Source organism: Palaemon carinicauda, chromosome 38 (genome assembly GCF_036898095.1).
Source record: "Palaemon carinicauda isolate YSFRI2023 chromosome 38, ASM3689809v2, whole genome shotgun sequence".
NCBI classification, from domain to species: Eukaryota; Metazoa; Arthropoda; class Malacostraca; order Decapoda; family Palaemonidae; genus Palaemon; species Palaemon carinicauda.
The window spans coordinates 5,033,455-5,057,564 of NC_090762.1; the positions used below are offsets into that span (position 1 = coordinate 5,033,455).

The 24,110-nt window shown below is 41.3% G+C and overlaps 1 protein-coding gene across 1 annotated transcript in view; it reads right to left on the reverse strand.

The window, feature by feature from the left end:
• The window catches only part of LOC137630396 (BRO1 domain-containing protein BROX-like), a 95,282-nt gene that overhangs the window by 38,270 nt on the left and 32,902 nt on the right, over positions 1-24,110 (reverse strand). Inside the window, exons 3-7 of the mRNA XM_068361844.1 lie at positions 15,930-16,025; positions 15,097-15,275; positions 11,524-11,699; positions 11,290-11,371; positions 2,653-2,803 (exon numbers count right to left, since the gene is read on the reverse strand). Coding sequence (XP_068217945.1) covers positions 2,653-2,803; positions 11,290-11,371; positions 11,524-11,699; positions 15,097-15,275; positions 15,930-16,025 — 684 coding nt within the window. The remainder of the gene's footprint in view (positions 1-2,652; positions 2,804-11,289; positions 11,372-11,523; positions 11,700-15,096; positions 15,276-15,929; positions 16,026-24,110) is intronic.

Genomic DNA, 24,110 nt, shown 5'->3' on the forward strand with positions numbered 1-24,110 from the left:
ACTACGTTGCAGCACAGGGTTGCGCTGGTAGATCGGTAGGTCACTGGAAGGTCTGCTTGATCCTCCGAGGAGGTGTCTCTATGAGAGGCCTCTCCCGCGAACGAGAGAGGTGACTACTTCATAGAAGAGACTTGAAGACACTCGTGATGACGCCCCATAGGGCCGTTGGATCAGCAAGCTGGCTGACCTTATCGGTAGCGATCCTCCAAAGAGGCGTCTCTATGAGTGGCCTCTCTCGCGAACGAGAGAGGTGACACTTCGTAGAAGAGACTTGAAGACACTCGTGATGACGTCCCTTAGGGCCAGTGGATTAGCAAGCTGACCTTAGCAGTAGCGATCCTCCGAAGAGGAGTCTCTATGAGTGGCCTCTCTCGCGAACGAGAGAGGTGAATACTTCATAGAAGAGACTTGCCAAGACTGTGCTCCACCCCTGAAGGAAGAGAAACTCAGCAAGGGGGGAGAGAAGTCTGGCCGAAGGGCAGGAACAGTAGTCGGAGGCGATGAATTTATTAAGGTATGGGATGTTCTCCCTCTGAAGGAAGAAACAACCTCACACCTGGGGAGGAAACCTCCCTCGGAAGGGAAGTTGTCCAACCCCTGGAGGCGAACCTCCTTTAGTGTTCTAAGATGATCTGAAGTGCTGGCCATGTTGTCACGGGAGTACTTCTAAGAGAAGGGATGACGCCCACGACGACGTCCTCTGAGGGACGGCAGTGACAGCAGATTCCCCAGGCATGAACAGCACAGCTCTGCTTCGTTGGCACTCTTTAGTCGAACGAAGAAAAACTGCATAGTTAACTGGGAAAATAAAATTAAATAATTATTTAAGAGAAATTCTCTAGGGAGGAACTCCGAAGAGGAACCCCGAGGGAATAACATAAAATAAGAATTAAGTATGCGCCCTTCCTTCCCCAGATGACATCCACGGGAAAAGGGGGGGGGGGGGGAGCGGAGTAATTGTAATAAAATCAGAATTATAATTATTCAAAACATCAAAGAATATTCACTAATAGTGAGAACCACTGACACCCTGAAGTTAAGTGTTCCCCACGGAGAAAGCTGAAAGTAAAAATACAATTAGATATCACTAAAAATAATTGAGACAAACAAACGGAATAGCAACCTAACCCGCACACGGGAAAGGAGCTTCCGCAATAGTACGTTGTTGTAGTAAAGGCGAACGACCTCGAGAAGAGAGAGACCGTAGTCAATCTTTAAAAGGTCACATTGCCTTCGCCAAGTTTCCCGTAGGAAAAGAGGAAAAGGCGAAGACATTAGTTGAATGAAGAGGGTCCAAGTGATGACGATTCCCCTGCGGCGGCCGAGTTAACGGATATATGCCGACGGGAAGACCGATGGACCAGCGAGGGAGAGGCCGTTCCCCACGAAGTGGAACTGTGCTGGCCTTGCTACTACGCAAGTGTTGTTGTCGTATATCACACACACAGTACAAACACTGAAAAGAAAACTTACTACATTTCTATACACATATATATACGTAAACATTAAGAATGATTATATATATATTTACAAGTATAAGAAAAAGTAAAAAGACAAAAATTAATGGCAGTCCAAAATAGGTGAGGAGAGAGAGAGGAAACAACCGTTCTCGCTCCGAGCCAAAAGTAAAGTAAAGTGAAGTAAAGTCAAGCACAGGTGTGTGTGAGGGAGGGGGGGGGGGTTTTAGCAAGCTACCCTCCCCTACCCCCCCCCCCCCTAACTAGCGGTGTGGGTAGTAAACCCTCGTTAAATTTTAATGGCTCGTCATTTCAGCTGCGCCGAAAGTAATACCCCTATTAAATAGCGTGGTTTGTATTCCAGTTACGGAACAACTAGAACTTATCACCATCTCTTGATCAATACATATCTACCAGCCTCTCACCACTCTCATTTTCACCTGGTATGCCATACTTCCCAATGAAACCTTCTACCTCTCCTGCGCCCACTCTAGCATTTAAGTCACCCATGACAACTACATAATTCCTTCTACCCAGTCCTTCTACACACCTAGTTAATTCATTCCAGAACTCATTCCGCTCTTCTTCACTTTTCTCACAACCTAGCCCAAATGCACTGACAAAAGCCCAACATTCCCTACCCAACCTAACCCTTACCCACATTAACCTAGATGATATCTCCTTCCATTCCACTACTATACCTGTCATCCATTCACTCAGCAATAAAGCAACACTTTCTCTTGCTCTTCCCCTTTCAATCCCAAACACTCTACCAGACATTTCACCAAACATCACTTCACCTTTCCCTTTTATCTTTGTCTCACACTAAGCCAATATATCCATCCTTCTACTGTATTCCTAAACATACTTCCAATCTCACATCTACTCTCTATCGTACTACATCCACGGACATTCAAACACCCCAAAACTAGAGTGTGGGGAGCAGTCACTCTCCCCCCAGCTCCACCTCTTTGATGTCTCACAGGATTATAATACAGGAGAGGGGGGTTCCCAGCCCCCTTGTCCCGTCCCTTTTAGTCGCCTCTTACGACACGCAGGGATACGTTGGCGCTATTCTAATTGTTTTATGCTCCCGCGGCCACATGGGGCTATGAATATATTCTCTAATAATATCCTTAAATTACATGAAATTATAGAAAGAGGTGTCTTCATACTCGACATAAATAAAACTTACATCATCCCATTTTCTCTTTCACATTTTTCAAGTGTTCTAGCAACTATAGGTGCCACACGTCTGAAAAACTGATGTCGTTCAGGTTTTGCTTGTGTTCCAGGACCTTTTGTTTGAGCATATTCCTTGCACAATTCAGAAGCAGACTCATAACCTGAAATATAAATTCATTTGGCATTGTGGCATTCAAAGAAAACAGAATTAGATTTTTATAAAACAAAAATTTTGTACATTATACAAAGGAAATCTCAAAAAAGTGTTTCTGGGCTCGAACCTGTGCCGCCCAGTGAATAAGCTCCATTTAGCACTTATTCCTAGGTAATTTACTGCTAAATATACCAGAGAAAAAAATGTAAAGGAGTGCTAGGTTAACTAGCTCGCTCACCTATTGGTGTCGGTATAAAATTGGGCGTATAATCCAGAGGTCCCGCACTATTTAGATTCATCCACGACAAAGACCCCAATAGAGGAGAGCCGTTCAACCTCACTCGGCACCACCAACTCTGCATCCGCTCAGAACCCAACTCCTTTTAGCACGCCTTTATGGTAACCCGCTTTTTGTTTGTGCTCTCGTGTTTTTGCGATTTTCCTTTGGATTATGGCTTCTTCATCGGTTTCCCAGGAGACACCGTCTAAGTTAAGTACCAAGCTATGTTTTGCTGTGTTTTGAGCAATCTAGATCGTTTAATATTTAAATTATAGGAGTTTATTCTCTTCGTTCATATCGATCTTGCTTGATTCCGCTTACAGTTGGTACTCCTGTTTTGAGAGCTTTTAGTTTCACTCGCGGTGTTACTATGTGTATTATTTTTATTATTAATTAAATTTTATTTGTTATTGTGGATATTCATTATTTAGCGTTTAGAACCCTCGTGGTTCATTTTTAGGGCCGATATCAGTTACGTATCGTATGGCTTGCCGACCTTCGTTACTAGGCGGCAATGTTATTTTATAAGCCATCAGGTGTGTCCTTTGTGATTTATTTATTATGTTGCATGCCTTGCCCTAAATTTTTTATGTGTATATTTATATAATTTTTCAACGCTATTACTATTAAAATGAATATTTGTGCTATTACTCCGTTTGATCTGTCTGGTTGGGGATCGTCAGTTGGTAGCCCTGCTGCTCCGTTTCACGTGATCCTCCCCCAAGCTCCCCCTCTCGCTAGGTGGGCGGCTAGGCTTCTCTCCCCCCCTCCCCTAGGGGACCGTTGCCTTCCCTCCTTTTAGAGGGGGTAGTTCAGTGTTTATGGACTTTGTCCTCCGGGTGTCCCGGCGGGTTCGTCTCTGTCTAGACTGGTTGGCCACCGGTCAACAGAGTTGGATCCCGGTGCACCCTATTGTATATTCACTTATCACACTTTTATTATGTTATACGAAACCCTCCGGGTTCGGTTGGCGGTTCTTATCTACAGTTCCGCCCCCCTATTAATTTATAACAGTTCCTATGATTATATATGATTATATATGACAGATCACTATCCCGGAGTTCCTATATGAATTGGTTTATGGATATACTTTTATTTCCCGGCCCGGGGCTTAACCTCGCTCCGGGAAATCAGACACCATGTGTCTTAATTCTTTGTTGCATCCTTTTTATGCTCCCGGCTCGACCGGAATGGATAGCTATACTTTAGTCTCAAGTTAGACTTATGTTTAGGCCCGGGTCCTCCGGACCCGCCCCTACTTGAGAATATTACAGTTAAGCTCTAATCTTATGTTAGACTTATGTTAGGCCCGGGTCCTCCGGACCCGCCCCTACTTAAGAGAATTACAGTTTCTCATATACTATTCTTTTTATAGATGGTGCATTGTCAGACGACGGCCTGTGCGGCTGTTCTTCATCAGCCTTGTGGCCATACCGTATGTCGGTCTCACGCCCTCTGCGGAGTTCAGCTGGAGGACATCGTGGTATGGCACCCTGATAACTGTATGGTCTGTTTTGACCTCATCACCACCCTTGGATCTGACTCGGTGAGTCCCGTTGGCTATGTTGCCTTCTTATTTATTTTACCTTTTTTTGGTATACATACACTATTTAGTAAGATCTCTATGGTCTTGAAGGACCACTGGGAGTCTTCCCTTTTATAATTCCCACTATTATTTCAGGCATCCCCGGAGCAAAAGTCTGCGGCTCGGGCCACACTGAAAGTGTGGGTTGGTGGTTTTGCCCGAAACGTGAAATCCAAGCAGCCTTACGTCCTATCCGAAGACTATTGTGCCATGATCTATCCTAACGCCAAGTCTTCAGCCGCTGTGGCTAGGCATGTTGCAGCTCCCATCATTGCCCACATTGATGCCACCATAGCGGGGTTCATTGATCAAGAACAAGATCCGTCGGATGCCCCCGGAGATCTGGAAGACAATGTTGCTTCCATGAACCTGGATGTTGAACCCATGATATTGGATGATCCGGATGCAGGTAGGGTGGTAAGTGAGGCAGGTGTTACCGGCGCTGAGATTCCTATCCTCAGCCCCGCTCTTTCTTCTTCATCTGATCGCTCTTCCTTTCATGGTTTTTCTGGGGACCGTGATTCGTCTCAACGATCACATCCGGTTCCCCCCAAGGATAAGTCTACATCTAGAACCTTACCTAAAGCTCGTAAGCCTCACAAGGCTTCCCATAGTTCTAAGCTGAATACAAACCCGTCATCTAAGGCTTCTGGCTCCTCCTCTAAGTCTCACGACCTGGGAGTACAATCCGCCACTCCTGCTCCTAGCCCGGGCCTTTCCGAATCAGCCATGCTTCGCATTGTGTCGGAGATGCAAGCTAAGTTGGTGTCGGAAATGCAGGCCAAGATGGACACGATGTTCTCTAACATCGGTCAGAGACTTGGGGCATTAGAGCAAGGTGCTCCGGAGCGAGTCCAAAGCTCTCTCATCCCGGATGCCTCTAAGCTCCCGCCGTTTACCAAGAATAATCCTTGGCGCATGGCTCTTCATTCCCCGTTCTCAGACGGAATGTTAACTTTGGAAGGTCTTGGCACTCGTCCTCTAGAGGACTTTGAATTCTTTCCTCCTGGTCTGGCATTTCCATTTCATGGTTATGCCAGGCTTACCGAGGAAGCTCTGGTTCGGTTAGATAAGGTCCCCAAAGAGACTGTCATCTTCCCAAAAGAACAAGCCCAATCTGTTTGGGCTAGGTTCCTGAATGACATTGGTTGCACCAACACCATGTTGACGCCTTATAAGAGCTCCTTCACAATGTTCATAATGGACAAAAACACCGTGACTCCATGCGTCAATAAGGTAGCAGAGCTTGCTTTCCAATATGCTCTGGAGGAGAAGCCCTTGCCTCCCATCCGAGAGGTGGATCCGATCTCCCTCCTTCTTCCTTCTGGCATTGAGTGTTGGGACAATGTCCATACCACTTTTACCTCTGGCAAGCTATCAGCGGACTGTGCTTCAGTTATGTTTAGTGAGCGGCTTCCCCGTCTCCCGGAATCCCTCATTAAACAGGAGTATGATTCTCGCCTACGTGTTGGCCGTACTCTGAACTTGGCCACGTCCACGGAGTCGATAGCCTTAACTTATGATACTGAGAGTATCTTTAAGTCCCTCAATAAGGCTACGTTGCAGTCATTATACTACGACCTTTATGACTTCGCTATTGCTAAACGTAGGTGTCGCAAACACGTCCTGGCTGAGGCGACTATTAGGCACGAGCCTAATAAGCTTATCCGGTCCTCCTGCTGGGGTTCAAATCTCTTCCCTGAGGATCTTGTAGAGGAAGTCTTGGCAGAGGCCACTAGAGTCAATCAGAGCCTTAAAGCCCGTTGGGGTTTGACTCCTAAACGGAAATATGACCCCGCAAATTACCAAGCCCGGGGTAGGAAGAAGCTCCGCCCGTATACCTCCACCCAGTTCAGGCAACAGCAGAGTAGTTCGTCCAATTTCCGACTGCCTCTTCCTCCATCTCCCGTTGCTCCTGCACAGCCTTCCACCTCTCAGGCTCCTTCGGACGACTATGTCACCGTTCTGCTCCCTAAGAGCCAGCTTTCCGGTGCCTCCACCACTTCTCCTGCCTTTAACCAGTCTTATGAGGCTCATAGCTCTTCCCAGAGTTATAACAGAGGTAGAGGCTACCACCGTGGTTCAAACCAGAACAGAGGTAGAGGAAGAGTCTTTCGCAAGGGAAAGAACTTCCGAGGCGGACGTGGAGGCAACTCCTCAAGCCAATACTGAGGTGCAGCAGGTAGGGGGGAGGCTTTATGCCTTCCGCAACAAATGGAGGTTCAGTCCCTGGGCTTTCAGTATCATCTCCAAGGGACTGGGGTGGAGTTGGATTCAAGGGCCTCCTCCTCCGAACAAATTTCATCAACATTCCACTCCGGACCTAGTCGAATTTGTCCAGGATCTGTTACAAAAGAACGCCATACAAGAAACGAAACACCTGAAGTTTCAGGGTCGGCTGTTCAGTGTCCCGAAGAAGGATTCAGACAAGAGAAGAGTGATTCTAGACCTATCCCTTCTCAACTTGTCCATTCAATGCGACAAGTTTCGAATGCTTACCGTCTCGCAGGTGCGGACCTTACTTCCCCGTGGGGCCGTCACCACCTCTATCGATCTTACAGACGCCTATTATCACGTCCCGATAGCGAGACACTTCCGTCCGTATCTAGGCTTCCGCCTAGGGGACAAAAATTACTCCTTCAAGGTGATGCCTTTCGGGCTCAACATCACCCCAAGGATCTTCACAAAGTTAGCATTAGTCGCTGTTCAGGAACTCAGAAATCAAGGGATTCAAGTAGTAGCCTATCTGGACGACTGGCTCATTTGGTCAGACACCTCCCAAAATTGCCTAAAAGCCACTCACAGAGTCATCCAATATCTTCAATCTCTAGGCTTCCAGATCAACTTCAAGAAGTCCCGTCTTCTTCCGAAATCAAAGTTCCAATGGCTCGGCCTGCAATGGGATCTTATATCTCATACTCTGTGTCTTCCCAAACCCAAAAGGTTAGAGATGGCAAGGAACACCAAACGCTTTCTCAAAGACAAAGTAAGTTCCAGACGACTCCAAGAGAGGATTCTGGGGTCCCTTCAATTTGCCTCAGTGACGGATCTACTTCTGAAGGCAAAATTGAAAGATATCAATCGTGTCTGGCGTTCGAGGGCGAACCGGAAGCTCCGGGACAGGAAAGTCCGCCTTCCTCCCATTCTACGGGAAAGACTTCTTCCTTGGACAAGAGCCAACAATCTGTCAAAGTCAGTTCCCCTTCGATTTCCGCCTCCGAAGTTAATCATTCACACGGACGCATCCCTATCAGGTTGGGGCGGCTATTCTCAGCTCAGGAAAGTTCAAGGTCTTTGGTCTCCCTTATTCCGCCAATTTCACATCAATGTGCTGGAGGCCATGGCAGTTCTTCTAACCCTGAAACGTCTCGCTCTACCCAAGAGACAACACCTTCGTCTGGTCCTCGACAGCGAAGTGGTGGTCCGCTGCCTCAACAGAGGCGGGTCAAAATCAGGGCCTCTGAACCATGTTCTAGTAGCCATATTCTCCCTAGCAGCCTCGAACCGTTGGCATCTTTCAGCTGTCCACCTGGCGGGAGTCCGGAACGTAGTGGCAGACGCCTTGTCCCGGACCTCCCCTTTAGAATCGGAATGGTCACTCGATCTAAAGTCATTCCGGTGGATTCTCTCTCGGGTTCCCGGTCTCCAAGTGGACCTCTTCGCCACGGAATCCAACCACAAATTGAGAGTATATGTGGCTCCCAATCTAGACCCTCAGGCTTACGCCACAGACGCCATGTCACAGAATTGGGACATCTGGGAAAGGATTTATCTCTTTCCCCCGGTGAATCTTTTACTGAAAGTCCTAGACAAACTGAGATCCTTCAAGGGACAAGTAGCCTTGGTCGCACCCAACTGGCCCAAGAGCAACTGGTATCCTCTCCTGCGAGAGTTGAGACTATATCCTCACCCGATACCCAATCCGGTTCTGTCTCAGATAGTACAAACACGCGTTGTGTACGCTTTCTCAAACATTCAGAGCGCCCTAACTTTATGGACTTCATGAAGTTTGCGGCCATGCATGGTGCCAATATCGATCCTCAAAACACCCTGTTCCTAGAATCAGATAAACGGGATTCCACCATCCGCCAATATGATTCTGCAGTTAAAAAGTTGGCAAAATTTTTGATAGACTCAGACGTGCACTGTATGAACTTGAACCTTACAGTCACTTTTCTTTAGAACTTTATTAGAATCAGGTCTGGCAGCCAATACTATCACCACTATTAAATTTGCTTTGAAAAAGATCTTCCTAGTGGGTTTTAACATAGACTTAACCGACTCTTTGTTAGCTTCAATTCCGAAAGCCTGTGCCAGACTGAAACCGGTTACTCGTCCTACCCCGGTGACCTGGTTCCTTAATGATGTACTCAAATTGGCTTCTGATACCATTAACAGTTCTTGTGATTACATTCTCCTTCTCAGGAAAACACTTTTCCTGGTGAGCTTGGCTTCCGGGGCAAGAATTTCTGAACTGGCAGCCTTGTCGAGAGACCCGGGTCATATTGAGTTCCTTCCTTCGGGAGAGGTCCTTCTTTCACCTAACAAATTCTTTTTGGCTAAGAACGAAGACCCTCAGAACAGATGGTCCTCCTGGAAAATTGTTCCCCTCACGCAAGATCCGTCTCTGTGCCCTGTTACTACTCTTAGGTCTTATTTATCCCGGACCTCCTCTAACTCCTCGGGGCCTCTATTCATTAGAGAACAAGGTGGTACCATTACCATTAAAGGGATCAGGCAACAAATTTTGTATTTTATTAAACAAGCTAGCCCTGACTCTTTTCCTCTTGCACATGATATCAGAGCGGTTGCTACTTCGGTGAACTTTTTTCACCACATGAATTTTACGGACCTTTCCAGGTATACAGGGTGGAAATCACCGTCAGTGTTCAAGAAACACTACCTTAAACATTTGGAAGCCCTAAAATTTTCTACAGTAGCTGCAGGGAGCGTAGTTACTCCCAGGTAACTCACATGTTAATTCCTTGTCATGTTATCTCTCCCCCTTACCTGCCTCATTTATACCCTATTTGTATTCGTTGGTTTCGCACCTGAATACTGTTATTATATTTGTAAATTTTTAACTCCTGAGTATCTGTATATATTATCACTCACGGCATTATTATACCTTACCTTATTTGTCAGTTGTTCTACCAAGTGGATTTATGTTCCTTTTAAGATACCCTTATAATTGTTTTTGGCACTCATCTCTGATTAAAGCAACTTGTATTTCCCTTACGCTTATGTTTTTTCCTTTATTTTGCAAGTTTGGTGACATTTCTCTTGTATATATTCACTGGGCGGCACAGGTTCGAGCCCAGAAAAGGGATTTTGACGTAGGAAAAATCTATTTCTGGGCGAGGGACCTGTGCCGCCCAGTGAACCCTCCCAGCTCCTCTCCCTTGGAGTCCCCAAACTTTGGGTGCTAAGGAGTTGGGTTCTGAGCGGATGCAGAGTTGGTGGTGCCGAGTGAGGTTGAACGGCTCTCCTCTATTGGGGTCTTTGTCGTGGATGAATCTAAATAGTGCGGGACCTCTGGATTATACGCCCAATTTTATACCGACACCAATAGGTGAGCGAGCTAGTTAACCTAGCACTCCTTTACATTTTTTTCTCTGGTATATTTAGCAGTAAATTACCTAGGAATAAGTGCTAAATGGAGCTTATTCACTGGGCGGCACAGGTCCCTCGCCCAGAAATAGATTTTTCCTACGTCAAAATCCCTTTTTTGAAACAATTTTCTACATTATTGACAAATTTAAGTTTGAACTTTGGCCTCTAGATATGACCTTGATTTTACTTGTGCATTGGATTCTTTAATGAAGCACATATGTCAACAATGAATCCTCTATGTCCCATAGGTCAATATTCATGGCTAAAGTTATGATTACTATTTGACCTTTAATACCTTGACCTAACTCAGCATATCAGCTTCTTACTGTAGTAAACATACAAATTATGATCTTATATAACTTGAAAGTTATGGCCAAGGTTGCACACTAATCTGACCTTTGACTTCTACGTATGACTATAACACCCTATCCACCCATAAAATAAATTATATATATAAAGTTTTTATCCCCAGATGTATTAATCATAATACTTAGAAAATCTTTAACCTTTTGTGGATGACAGAAATACAGAAGGCCAACCAGCAAAACAGAAGGAAAAGCAGGTCAGTTAACCCTTTTACCCCCAAAGGACGTACTGGTACGTTTCACAAAAGCCATCCCTTTACCCCCATGGACGTACCGGTACGTCCTTGCAAAAAAATGCAATAAAATTTTCTTTTTTCATATTTTTTATAATTTTTTGAGAAAATTCAGGCATTTTCCAAGAGAATGAGACCAACCTGACCTCTCTATGACAAAAATTAAGGCTTTTAGAGCAATTTAAAAAAATATACTGCAAAATGTGCTGGGAAAAAAATAACCCCCTGGGGGTTAAGGGTTGGAAATTTCCAAATAGCCAGGGGGTAAAAGGGTTAATAGATGATCCTAAATGGTAAACTGAGGGTATGAAAAATAACTCAACTATGACCTGCTGCAACAAGCAACATTAAAAAAATTGGAAATGAATTGATGATATTGTACACTGCTAGTATTATGCAATTCAAGTAGTAACTTACATTTCTTAGCTTCCTGGAGAGATCGAATTGCTTCTCCACATTTATCTTGGTTCAGCATATTTTCACCTGCATAATTGTACGCCTGGAATAAAGAGTTAAGTCTTGAGAAAATTCAAAATCTTTTAAGGCTAAGCAATTGGATGTCAGAATAAAAAAATCACTAAAAATGAGACTTAAGTGGTCTCACTAAACTATATAACAAGAACAATAACAATAAGATCCTTCAAAACTTACATAGGTTGCATACAGAGCTGCTTTCAAGCGTAGATAATTTCTCCAGTGACCAAATCTCTTTTCATCTAGGGAAGCAATAGAATCAGCAGCTGTGGTAAATAACTTCGATGTTTCATTGGAAAGTGCAGAAATCAACCCAACATTGTGTTTCAATTCGATGGCTCGAGCAATTGTAACTGAAAAGAGTACAGTATAATCATACAACAGCTGGACTAACTTTATCATTCCCAAACAGTAAAACTAAAACATTACAACCCTCATTGGGTCAGAAATACAGCTGCAGAAAAATAAATTTAAAGTCATTTGTTCTTTTCTAGCTATACAAACCTGAGTTCTTTAAAACGGAATGGGTCTTCAAGCAGAGCTGGAACGGCCGTTAAACTTGTTAACCAGGTAGTTAACAACAGGCGAGTAGCAATGTCGGAAACTCTTCACTTTCAACTTTCGGCTCAGGCTGAGGTGGGAAGTTTAACTTTAATGGACTCTGGTTTGTATAGCTAGGAAAATACAAATTACTTTTGAAATTCGTTATCTGTTACTACACATATCCAAACGTTTCATTCTTTAACATAGGGAGACTCTCTGATTGGTGGGTCGGAAGTCCCATTAGAACCGAAAACGATTGGTTCTTTTACTTCCCAGGAAGTATCAATCTACTTATTCTTGTACATGAGAAAAGGAGATGACTCCAGCAACCTCCAATCTGTGTTTCATAGGGATGAATAGGCTGATAGGGACTGCCCTGTCCCAAAAGTTTGGTATATGGTTAAAGGAGGATCCCTTACCATGAAGGGGGATAACACCTAGCCACAAAGGGCAACATGGCCACCTAGGTAAGCAAGGCCCGACTCCGAGGCTTGTGACACTGACATTGGATCACGGCCACTGGCCCTGTGCCTAGAGGCCGAAACAGGGGGTGTCACACGTCCTGCTTGATTACCGTAACTACGCACATACGAATAACAAAGAGTATCATTTATATAATTTCTTAATCTATTCAAAATTTCTTTATAATAAATATTACTTTAGCACAAATATGTTACAGTATAGAATATAATTTTCATACAGGTAATTTATTGCTTTAATTATTATTGGTAGTTATATGAATGTGTTCCTTCTCTCTCTCAGAGATGCCTTACAAAGCATACATATAACAGAAGAAACAAAAATATTTATTTCCTTAAAAAGTGTCAATTACGTACTACACAGAAAATAAACTTATAATTTTCTTAAATCGATGTTCGATAGTAGACAGGGCTTAAAACACGGTCATTCGATTTCGTCAGTTGACATCTAGTTTTAGCTGACAACATACTGAAAGATGTCTAAAATAATCTTAATTTCTGATGTTAACTGAACTTACATGTACTGTAATAATTTTTTTACTTTTCTGTTATCAATTTAAGGTATATTTTAACAAAAGTAATTACTCATTATTTTAACATATTTTTTTTTTTTTTTTTTGTCACCTGATCTCAAAATGACGACGGCATTGAGAATATACTCACATATAATCAAACACAGTATTATTGCCATAATTTCATAACATATACAGTATTATTTACCAATTTTTAATACAAAATTTCATGTTTTGAGTTTCGTTCTTTGGCAATTGTTAATTAGGTGCTGTACAGTATTATTTGCTGATTTCTAATGCTAAATTTATCATTCTGACCTGCACTTTTTAACATTATGCTGTATTTGGAAATTTGGAACTAAATCTTACGTCTTGATTCATGTTCTTTGGTAATTTTTAATACTGTACATTACTATTTGCCAATTACAAATGCAAAATTTCATATTTGGACTTTGTTTTTTTAAATTACGCTCCATTTGTTGATTTTCAACTAAATTTCTCACATTGATGAATGTCTTAACCACAGGTACCAGTCATGGTTGCGGTCATAAAGTCAATCAGTCTTAAGTCGCAGATTGTAAGTTGACGAGTATCTGTATTTGATTTACAAAGTGGAACTCCTGGCATAATCTTGTCTTTCCTTTTTCCACCTTACTTTTTTATTTGGAAATGTAGAGGAAAGGAAGCGGGAAAAAGTCTCATACATAGCGATAAAAAATAAGGACAGAATTAGAGTTCTTTTCTTTAGCTGAACAACGACAAGTCAGTAAGGACAAATAAATGCATCTTTTTTACCTTACTAGGTCAGATACAGTGGGGAAATGTGATAGCCCACGTATTTGAGATGGCAGCGTATTCTAGTCAACAACAGAAGAAAACCTTGTTACCAACCCTGACACTAAATCTATCTTTGGACCGAGGGAAAGAGAGCATAATACTGATGCATATCAACAGAATTCACATTACTATGAAGATAAAAAACATTTTTAGAAAGGTGTTGACAGGAACTCAGTGCTTTACATAATAAGTTTTTGCATGGCTTTATCTACAATAAACTTTTTTATTAGAAATTTACTGGGTACTATAACATATGGTAACTGTGAGAGATGTGGTGTAATTAAGAATTTACGGTTAATTTTGATTAAGTTATACCTTTACTTTTCTCAATGAGAAAGTTCACTTTTATTTACTATATTGTCTAAGATTTGAGTTAATGTTATGGGTTTGGAATCCAACAAGGCAACTTGAATGATTGCAAATTTACTTGTGGTTAGGATGGTTCATAAATTTAATAAACTAGATTGTTACTTTCCCATCTTTCCTTCACTATCCCACTTCCATCAGTGTGTGAATCAGCAATATGAACATCAAGGTGAGTATCATGATACTGAAAAGAATTTTAATGATAAAATTCATTTTCTTAGTTGCCTGACATTCATATACATGGGCCTCTCCTCCCAACTGATCAGTGATGTCAAGAGACTACTGATTGGGTTTTCAACTTTGAGAACCAAATAGTAGGAGGTACAGTAATACCTCATATCATCAACTACCAGATGGGATAGTGGTTCCCAGAGGGGGAAGCATTTTGCAAGTAAAAAGAATTTTAGGGTAGACGTTGACACAACTTTGAATAAAAGCTATATGAACATATTTTCAAAAAATTAATACTGTATGTGTTCCATTTTTAATTTTGATCATGATTAAATCCTCAGGACATATTCTGCAATACAAGCTATTTTAATCAGTGAGCTGATTTTGAATTAATTTAATAACATTACTGTATTACTGAATAATAAAATTAAAACTAAACAAATAAAGGCTGCCTGAGCAAAGATTTGAGAGTGATTTCAGCCTTCTGGAAGTGTTGTATATATTATAAAGGCAGTCTGTGCGACGATTTGAAAGCGATTTTAGCCTTCTGGAAGTGTTGTATATATTATAAAGGTTGTCTAAGCAAAGATTTGAGAGTGATTTTAGCCTTCTGGAAGTGTTGTATATATCATAAAGGCTGTCTGAGCGAAGATTTGAAAGCGATTTTAGCCTTTCGGAAGCGTTGTACTGTATATATTATACAGGCTGTCTGAGCAAAGATTTGATTTTCTAATACTACCTTATCAGCTTACATTTGCTGAATGCATAATTGCACAAAAGTAAAAGATTGGCTATGTTAAATAAATACAGTACAAAAATTACAAGACTTTAATATTCACTACCTTCTTGAGCTTCTGCAGTTGACTGATTGAGATAGGCAGTGTGAACTCTGGGATCAGAATCACTACCAGCGGGTGGAGTTTCCAGTAATTTGTCGACCCATTCATCTTGAGCATACTTTAATAAACCAGCTCCTCTACGAAGGCTACGATGAACTATCTTTGCTTCATCCATACTTACACTGCAAAGAAAAATTTAAGAATAGTTTTATATGACATTACAATACTCAGATCAAAATATTTAATTTAAGTAAGAATATTGCTTAAGTTGAAGTTAATTTTTACTCATGAAAAGCATTGCTTGTAAAGTATTTACTGTACCTACTAATCTTTTTTCTTTAATATTTATTGGTTAAAAATTCAAGAGATTACTACTAAATCTCTTAAAATTTCTTATAGAACATTACATATACCTTAAAATAATATTTGAGGACTAATATTCCTACCCTTTACCCAAGAGCCAGGTTTCCCGTACTCAATTACTTCAAACTGTATTAATATTCATTTATTCACATTGGATGTTTTAATCATTTATGATCGAACTGTTCCATGTAATGATACAGTATTAGAAATTCAAAACATAAAAATCTAGAGAATTTGAAGCCATCAGTACTTTAGTCAAGATGCCAAGAGGAACATCAGTTCTAATGATCTTAATATTTTTTTTCTTTTGTAACAATTGTATTCATGGACTTGTAAAATGCACTAAGTGAATTTCCTATATTTCTTATGGAAAATGTATTTTAGAATGTGAGCACTGTAGGTTGCGAGCTCACTCCCAGAATGAATTAAAATGGTAAACCATGATACAACTATACAGTATTTGATACACTTACTCTTCTTGGGCTGCAATTTTGGAAGCATGTTTCATATACCAAAAGGCTGCATTCTGAAGAATAGATACAAGCTCAAAGACAGCATCATAGTGTGACCTAATAACAAAATAAAGTTTAAAATTAGCCAGTTTCTAAATCATAATACCAATATAGTACAGTACTAAAATATAAAACTCCCAATAAACTCTTTTTAACATGAACACTGCAAGATGTGATAATTCAGGTACCAAAAATAATTCTCTGTAATCCTACAATGAGCTAATTACTCACAAAATCACTGCCTTGTTTATTCAATTAATCAGAGCCACAAGGGAATATCCAAAATTGAAAAAATTGAGTAGCATGCATCCAAAACATTAACTAATGCTAGTCAACTCACAACTAGTGCAGTATATACCATAGCATATATATAATATATTTCAGTACTTAAATGTTTTATATGGTAGCAGCCTAATACAATATATCATCTCTCTCTCTTTCCCCTTAAAGAGATCTTACTGTAATTTTGTTGTCTCCCTATAGCCCTTTTTCCCCTCTATTACTAAGCCTTTGGACAGCATGGGAAAGTATCTAGTAAATAACACCAAATACTTTAGGGAAAAGGAAAACTCTGACTCCTTCATAAGGCCATGTGAATTAAGCCTCAAAACTAAAACATAGGTACCAGGATAAAGTCAACAAAATTTCCAGAGAGAGAGAGTAGGCAAGAGTCCAGGTATTACTCATATTTCGGTTGTAAATTTGGCCAATGTTGATAATCCTTTTGACAGGGGGGCAGATTAGGGCAGAAGGGAGAAAACGGGCATAAACTGGATGAACATTAGTAGCGGCAGTCAGAAGTGTAGGTGCGTAGTATGTCAGTTCCATAGATGGATAGGAAAGGAACCATGCAGTATCACACTTGTTAACTTAAGGAAGATGATGAGATGGAAGGGGTAGGGCAACACATACACACCAAGCACTGGCACGTGCAGACCAAGTGCAGGAAATAACACTTCCATGAGAAACAATGCTCATAGAAAAATACAAAAGGTATTCCAATAACCTACAAGACTTCGGAGACCCTACCCACCAAATTTTTGGTCTAAGAACTGAGATGGACAGTTACAGCAGGTAGGGAAGAGATGATAACTGAGGCACTTGGAGAAGTTTATGTGAACAGATCCTAACAAATATCATCATGGGATTTTTCATAAATATGACATCGTTTCTATACATACAAAATTGTCTTTTGGCATAGACAACTCAGAAATTGTACGAACATGTATAATACATCAAATCTGTAACTTATTAATCTTCTTAGACATAAATATAGGAAAAAAATTTACTAAATTGTTGATGTATTATACCTGACACTCACAATGATCACCAAACACAAATACAGTTACACTAATAATAATGTTTCATACCCAAATTGAGCATATTGACCGCACAAAAAAAGGAGTGGTCTTATAAAATGCTACCAATTGACTACTGTTCCTTACAACCAAGCTTCAATGACTATACCCAACTTGTACCCGAAGATAATCCCACATAACAGATGATGGGATACATATTTTGATAGGACTGAAAATATATTATCAACAAGGCATTCATTTTAAAGTAACTTCCTAATGGAGCACTTGCATTAATTTTCAATACTTAAGGCTTACCAAATATGAATCCTTCACATACATTAGGATCGGTCCTTAAGGTAATTTTGCATTTAAAATAACCACAAATTTCTCTTATTTGTATTTTTCCTAGCTATACAAACTTTAGTCCTTTAATAGGAGTATGTTTTCAGCATTGCTGGAATTCGGGTGTTAAAATTAAATAAGGTGTCAGTAGTTACTGGCAGTTGGTCAAGAAGCCCCGGTAACCCCCACCAATGGCACACTGAATAGACACTTTGACTTTCACCTAAGACTTGTGGGGGTGGCTGAGGTGGGAAGTAAAACTTAAAGGACTCAGGTTTATATAGTTAGGAAAAATACAAATTACAGTACTTTTAAATTTTGTTATTTGTTCCTACACATACAAAAACCATCATCCTTTCATAGGAGACTTATTCTAAAGAGGGGAGTAAGTGCATATGACCAAGATGGCTGGTTTAAAATCACGGCCGAACATTTTGACCTGAGGAGGTTCAAAAGTGTTCACCTCAAACCACCAAAGACATGATTTCAGGTGATAAGCTAAGTATCTGTTTGGCGACAAACAGACAATGAAGAACCTCTTTCCTAAAAGGGTATGATGTCTCAATACATGGTCAAGTAAGCAATGGGGTTGTCCACATTCGGTTCTATCCACTCCAACATAAGGATCATGGGAGAAATACTTCTATATCAACTTATATAAAAAACTATTTGATGCGGAAGCCTATCTGCATCAACATTTGATCCAGCAAATAACAGCACGACTACTGTATCCCAAGAGAAAAGAAATAAGGATAGGGGCCAGACCTTCTTACATGTTATCTTTGACTTACGTCATTACCGCTATCTTAAATGAGATAATTCTTGTCTTATGAAGTAACAAGGCTCATTACTCAATCTGACGAGCAGCTACCACAGATTCCAGTGAGAATGTATTCCAGGACTTGTGGGTATAATCCCACAGACAGTGGGCAGATAAAGTTCTTTGGCATTTCAGACTCCAGCCTTCAACACTTGACTCAATGACAGGTTCTTCTAGAAAGCTAATGTTAGCATGGGGAGGGGGAGTAGCAGGGGGTAGACTAGTCGCCCTGCTCACACACTCACCGGTTGAGTGACACCGCTTTTCAAATTGCAGACAGGACTTTCTAGGGGGTAAGATGATGGCTGGTCAGGTATGTGTAAAGAGCTCAAGTTAGGGAAAAAAACAAATTATTTCCAAAACTCTAATTTGTTCCAACACAAATACAAACCCTTTTCCTCTTTATAGTGGAGACTCACCCTTAGGTGGGTGGAAGTACTAAAACTAACTGGTTGGTTCCTGACCTGGGGTGCTAGTCTGTGCTTTGCATGAGCTTAATAGATACACCCTGTCACTTCACTAATTCTCAGAATGTATGAGATTTAACAGCCTGGGCAATCAAGTGAATGTGTGAGAACTCAGCAATGTGACTTGACCAGGTAAGCTAATATTTTGCGCTAAACTCTACACTTAACCTAGACATTCCCAGATTCCACCTTACAGGGATATCGGGCCATAACAAATATATAAACGTATATCAGGTTACACAAGGGACGATGGTACCCACCTGCGGTTAGAGGAGATCAGCTTGGAGAGTTCCTCTGTTGCTCAACACCAAGAGAGTGGAACGTGAAAGATAAAAATGCCAGTCACTCGCATATTCATTCTAGTCTTATACCGGGTAACGTCTGCCCTCAACAAACTGCTACTCGTCCTACACGGAAGCTGAGGTGCTTTAGACAACGTTTTGTGCAGCACAGGACTTATGGATAATGTTACCTATGTGTTATGTCTTGCAAGTAGTGGGCTGTGACGGTTGTTTGAAGCTTCCACATGCCCGCCTGTAATACCTGCCACATAGAAGTTCTTTTTTAATGCCCCTGACGTCATGAGCTCTGGGTCTTTTAGTCTGAGGATTAAAGTCTGGAACGAGAGCTCTCTCACTAGCCTAATCCAGAAGGACATAGTATTGCATATTTTTTGCCTCTTGACCCTGCCCGTGCTGACGAAAAGTCTGTTAGTCTGTCGGCAAGCTCTTGTGGTTCTTTTGGGATAAGTCCTCAGTGCCCTAATAGAGCATAATAACAGCTGATCTGGATTATCTGTTACAGAACGTAGACTCTCAATCCGGATGGGCTCGAATCTAGGATCCGCTACCGCTGGATTTTGGGTTTTAGCAATAAACTCAGGGACGAAGCTGAGTGTCACCTGTCCCCATACCCTTGAATGGGAGATATCGTACGATAGACCTCATAGCTCACTGAATTTTTGCCGAGGCCAAGGCTAGAAGAAAAACCGTCTTGAATGTCAAGACACCATCTGACGAATGATGTAAAGATTCATAGGGTTTTTCTTTCGGGGCTCGTAGTACATGTACTACGTTACAAGGAGGAGGTCTAACTTCTGACTCAGAGCAGCACTCTAAACTCCATAAGAGGAGTGAGAATTCTGTAGAGGAGGAAATGTTAACTCCTTTCAATCTAAAGGCGAGGCTCAAGGCTGAGCGATAGCCTTTTACTGCCGAGATCGAGCAGAGTTTTTCCTCCCTGAGGTATAAAAGATACTCCACTATGACAGGGATAGTGTCTTTGAGAGGAGTGATACCTCTTTCACAACACTAACCACATCTTGGAGGTACCCAGACATCCTTTTCGCAACTGGTTGCAAAAAGCCTCTCTTTGAGAGGAGACGCTGGATAACTTCCAGGTGTGAAATCGTAACGAAGCCACAGGTTTGTGAAATATCTCTGCGAATGGCTGTGTAAATATCTTGGGAAGAGGTGGTAGCCCTCTCGGAGCTTCTGTGAGCAGATGTAGAAGGTCTGGGAACTACTATACCTGCTGCCACATCAGAGCTATGAGGGTCATCAAGAGATCCTGCGATGCCCTTACCTTGATTATGAGTCGTCCTACTAGGCAGGGGGGGGACACATAAAAGTCCAACCTGTCCCATAGATGTTGGAAGCCATCCTGCCAGATGGCCTGGGGATCCGGTACTCGCAAGCAGTACACTGGAATGTTTCCAATTGAGGGACATTGCAAAGAGGTCTATTGTTAGAAAACCCCATAAAGTCAGGACTTTGTTGGCAATCTGATGGTTCAAACACCACTCAGAGCCACCTATCTGAGTCTTCCTGTTCACTTTGTCTGCCAGAACATTCCTCTTACCTGCAAGGAATCGGTCTGAGAGGGCTACTGAGTTGTCTTCCATCCATCTCAATATTTCCAGAGCTAGATGTCAAATGGGCTGTGAAAAAGTACTTCCTTGTTTGTTTACATAAGCCACTAGTGTGGTGTTGTCGCTCATTAGCACGGAGTGTTCTGAAAGGAACTGGTGGAATTATTTGAGGGCTAGAAAGGCTGCCCTCATTTCCAGGGTTTATGTGGCACTGTTGCTCGGACTCGGACCACAATCCGGAGACTGTATGGTGCAACATATAAGTGCCCCCCCCCCCCCCCTCTTTTGATGCATCTGTAAAGAACATCAATTTTGGGGGAGGAAAGAGGTCTACTCCCTTAAGGAGGTTGGTGTCTGACACTCACCAACTCGGGTCTCTCATTTGCTCTAACCCTATCGGAACCCAGAGGTTCAGAGGGTCTTTGTGCTAACCATAAGGTCTTCAGTTGTCACTAGAGAGAACGGATACGAAGATGGCCATTGGGTACCAGCCTCTCTAACGAGGACATTTGACCAAGTAGCTTCTGCCAGTCAAGCTAGTAACTTGTCTTGTCTATTCTGTCTAAGGACGGAAAGACTGCGTAGCTTTGTGTCGATATCTATTTTGAGATATACCAGGTTCTGCTTTGTGAAAAAAGTATAGCTAGGAAAAATAAAAATTATTTCAGATTTTTTATTAATATTTTCTATAACTTGTTGAGCTCTTGTCCATCATTCTCAAAATTCCTTTCTTTGTTATTTTACCAGGTAGCTGGCAGCAATCCCTACACCCCGTAGGGTTTTAGAAATAAGGTTTTAGATTTAGAAAGACTGAGAATACTGCCGACAAGGCACTGTTGAAGAATTTGAAAGTGCCCAGTTTGTCCTTGCTGATAGTGTTGACGATTCATTACTGCATTTTGTTACATAATTACTGGTGGTGTTTACTGAATATTGAACGGAGTTTTGGGTGGGAGCAAACAATGGCTGAGAAAGAAGAAAGCGAGTTGTCTGTGATGATTACAACTTTCATTCGTGTCTATAACTACTCGACGGTGAAACCTGACTTCCATGACTCTCCTCCTGAAGGTATACCCTGTGATATGAAGCCAACCAAGTGTCAAAACCCCCTTGGAAAAATGGCCTTAGTTGCACTTTTTACACAGGTGCTGGTGCTTAGATCATGAGGACGTATAAAGATTTCACGGTTGTGATCATATGATTTGAGTTTTTTTTTTGTGAGAAAATCTACGTTACAAACTTAATGGCCTTATTAATCCCGATTCCAGTGTCTTCCTTAAAATTAAAAGGAGTAATCGTAGTTTGCTTTACTATGAGTGACTAAAGCCTGCCTGGAAGAGGCTATATCATTTAACATGGAACTTTTTTTAACACATCACCTGTGTAGTTACTATTGTGTGTGTCCTCATATTTGAAAGCATTCTTATGTTTATCTTTACCAAAGAGGCTGTGTCGTGATGTTAATGCTTACAGTATAGGTTTTGCATCTAGAACCTGATAGGATGGTAATTTGAAGGACTTTTGTATTTTAAATGTTTTTTATTAATGTGTGGCTTACTCGATACTGTAACCCGTTCCGGGTGACTTTGTATTAATATGGGAGTATCCAACATGTGAATGGTTTATTTTTTTTTTCCAAATTCTTTTTTAGTCTAGTTATTGTGGGCCTGAAGTGTATAGGGATACTAGTTTTTTTTTTCTTATAATATAAATTTTGCCATTGAACTTGTAAATTTACATTATTAGTGTTATTTTCAACCAACTAATTTTCTTCATTAATGAAATAATTTTGTTTATTTTTGTAAACAGGAGTAAGCGTATCTTTTCATAACCTGTTTCCTCCTCAGACACCACTTTTTTTTAATGTATAATTTTACTTCCTCTCCTAATGTTCCTAACTAACTTGAAATAAAGAAAGAAATCTTACCTAAATCATAGAGCCATGCCATTGTTCTGAAGAACTATGTACTCAGGAATAATATTAGGAAATTCTGAGGTTTTAGCTGGGTTCCCTTGCCCAGTATAAAATTAAGGGGTGGTGCCCCATGACCAGTTCTTCTTGACTGTTTACTATTTGCCCAGATCTCTGGATATTCCACCATATTTTTTGTGTAGTGAAAAGTTGGGGTGTGATCGGCATTCTGACACTAGGCAGTCTATGTGCTACGTTTAGCCAAGTCCGCAAACCACTACAGCGTAGGGAACATAGAGGACTACTCGCGATTTACCACAATCCCCATATCATGGAAAAACTTGAGAAGTTTGTCACGATGAAGAAGGATTTCTATCGAGTCCGGAAAAATCAGCCAATCGTCTAAATATCGAAGTAGCCAAATGCCGTTCTTGTGAGTCCAGGTCAACACCAGGGAAAAAACCAGTGCGGAGACCTGAGGTGCCGTGGACAGGCCGAAGCACAGCACTTTGAAATGGTATATCCTGTTGTTGAAGACGAACCTTTGATACTTTCTTGATGAATGGTGGACCGGAGTTAGTTGAACAAATTAATTCAGAGATGAGAGGTATATGACCAGTCTCCAGCCTCCAGACACCTTCTCAACAAGTAAGAGTTGACTGTAGAAGCCCGGAGACCCATCCTGGACCTCTAAGAGAGCGTCCTCCTCTAGCATGATATAGACTTTGGCCCAAACGGCCTACTTCTTTGCTGATCCGGATGAATAGGAGCTCATCATTGCTGGACTGCAAATTCGGGGAGGGAGAAAGTGTGAATGGGACAAGGTATCCTGCTTGGAGGATAGAGACTGACCAAGGTTCGGCCCTGTGGAAACTCCATCTCTTGCCACATGCTCTCCAGGTATCCTCCCATTAACAGTACTATCAGAGGAAATAAAGAAAATGAAACTCGCATAAAATTTGATACTCTGTCCTAGTTGTAGAGTCAATTTTATGCTCCGTAGTACTCATAACTACTGATACAGACCCATAAAATACTTTGAATCATTGCTCGATATCTCAATTATGGGTAAACTAACATTAATCGGAAGCCTATCAAACGGAAACCAATCATTTTGCCTTTGCCCGCTAGTTTTTCACAGCTTCTCCAGAAATATAACGTCACCAAACATATGATACAGTACAGTATGAACTCAACAGGTGTTAAAACTTTACTTAATATATTATTATTCAAAATGGATACTGTATATCAACAATAAAAGAAAATACTAACACCATTAATTAATTTTTATACTAGAAAAATATTTTGTCTTAGGAAATAGTTGTCCTATTCGTGTACTACAGTATTTCCTACAGACTAGTGACGTCATCACAGTGAAAAAATGGTTGTAAAATCGAAGTCGTAAGTCGACAACTACCTGTATTCCCTTCCTT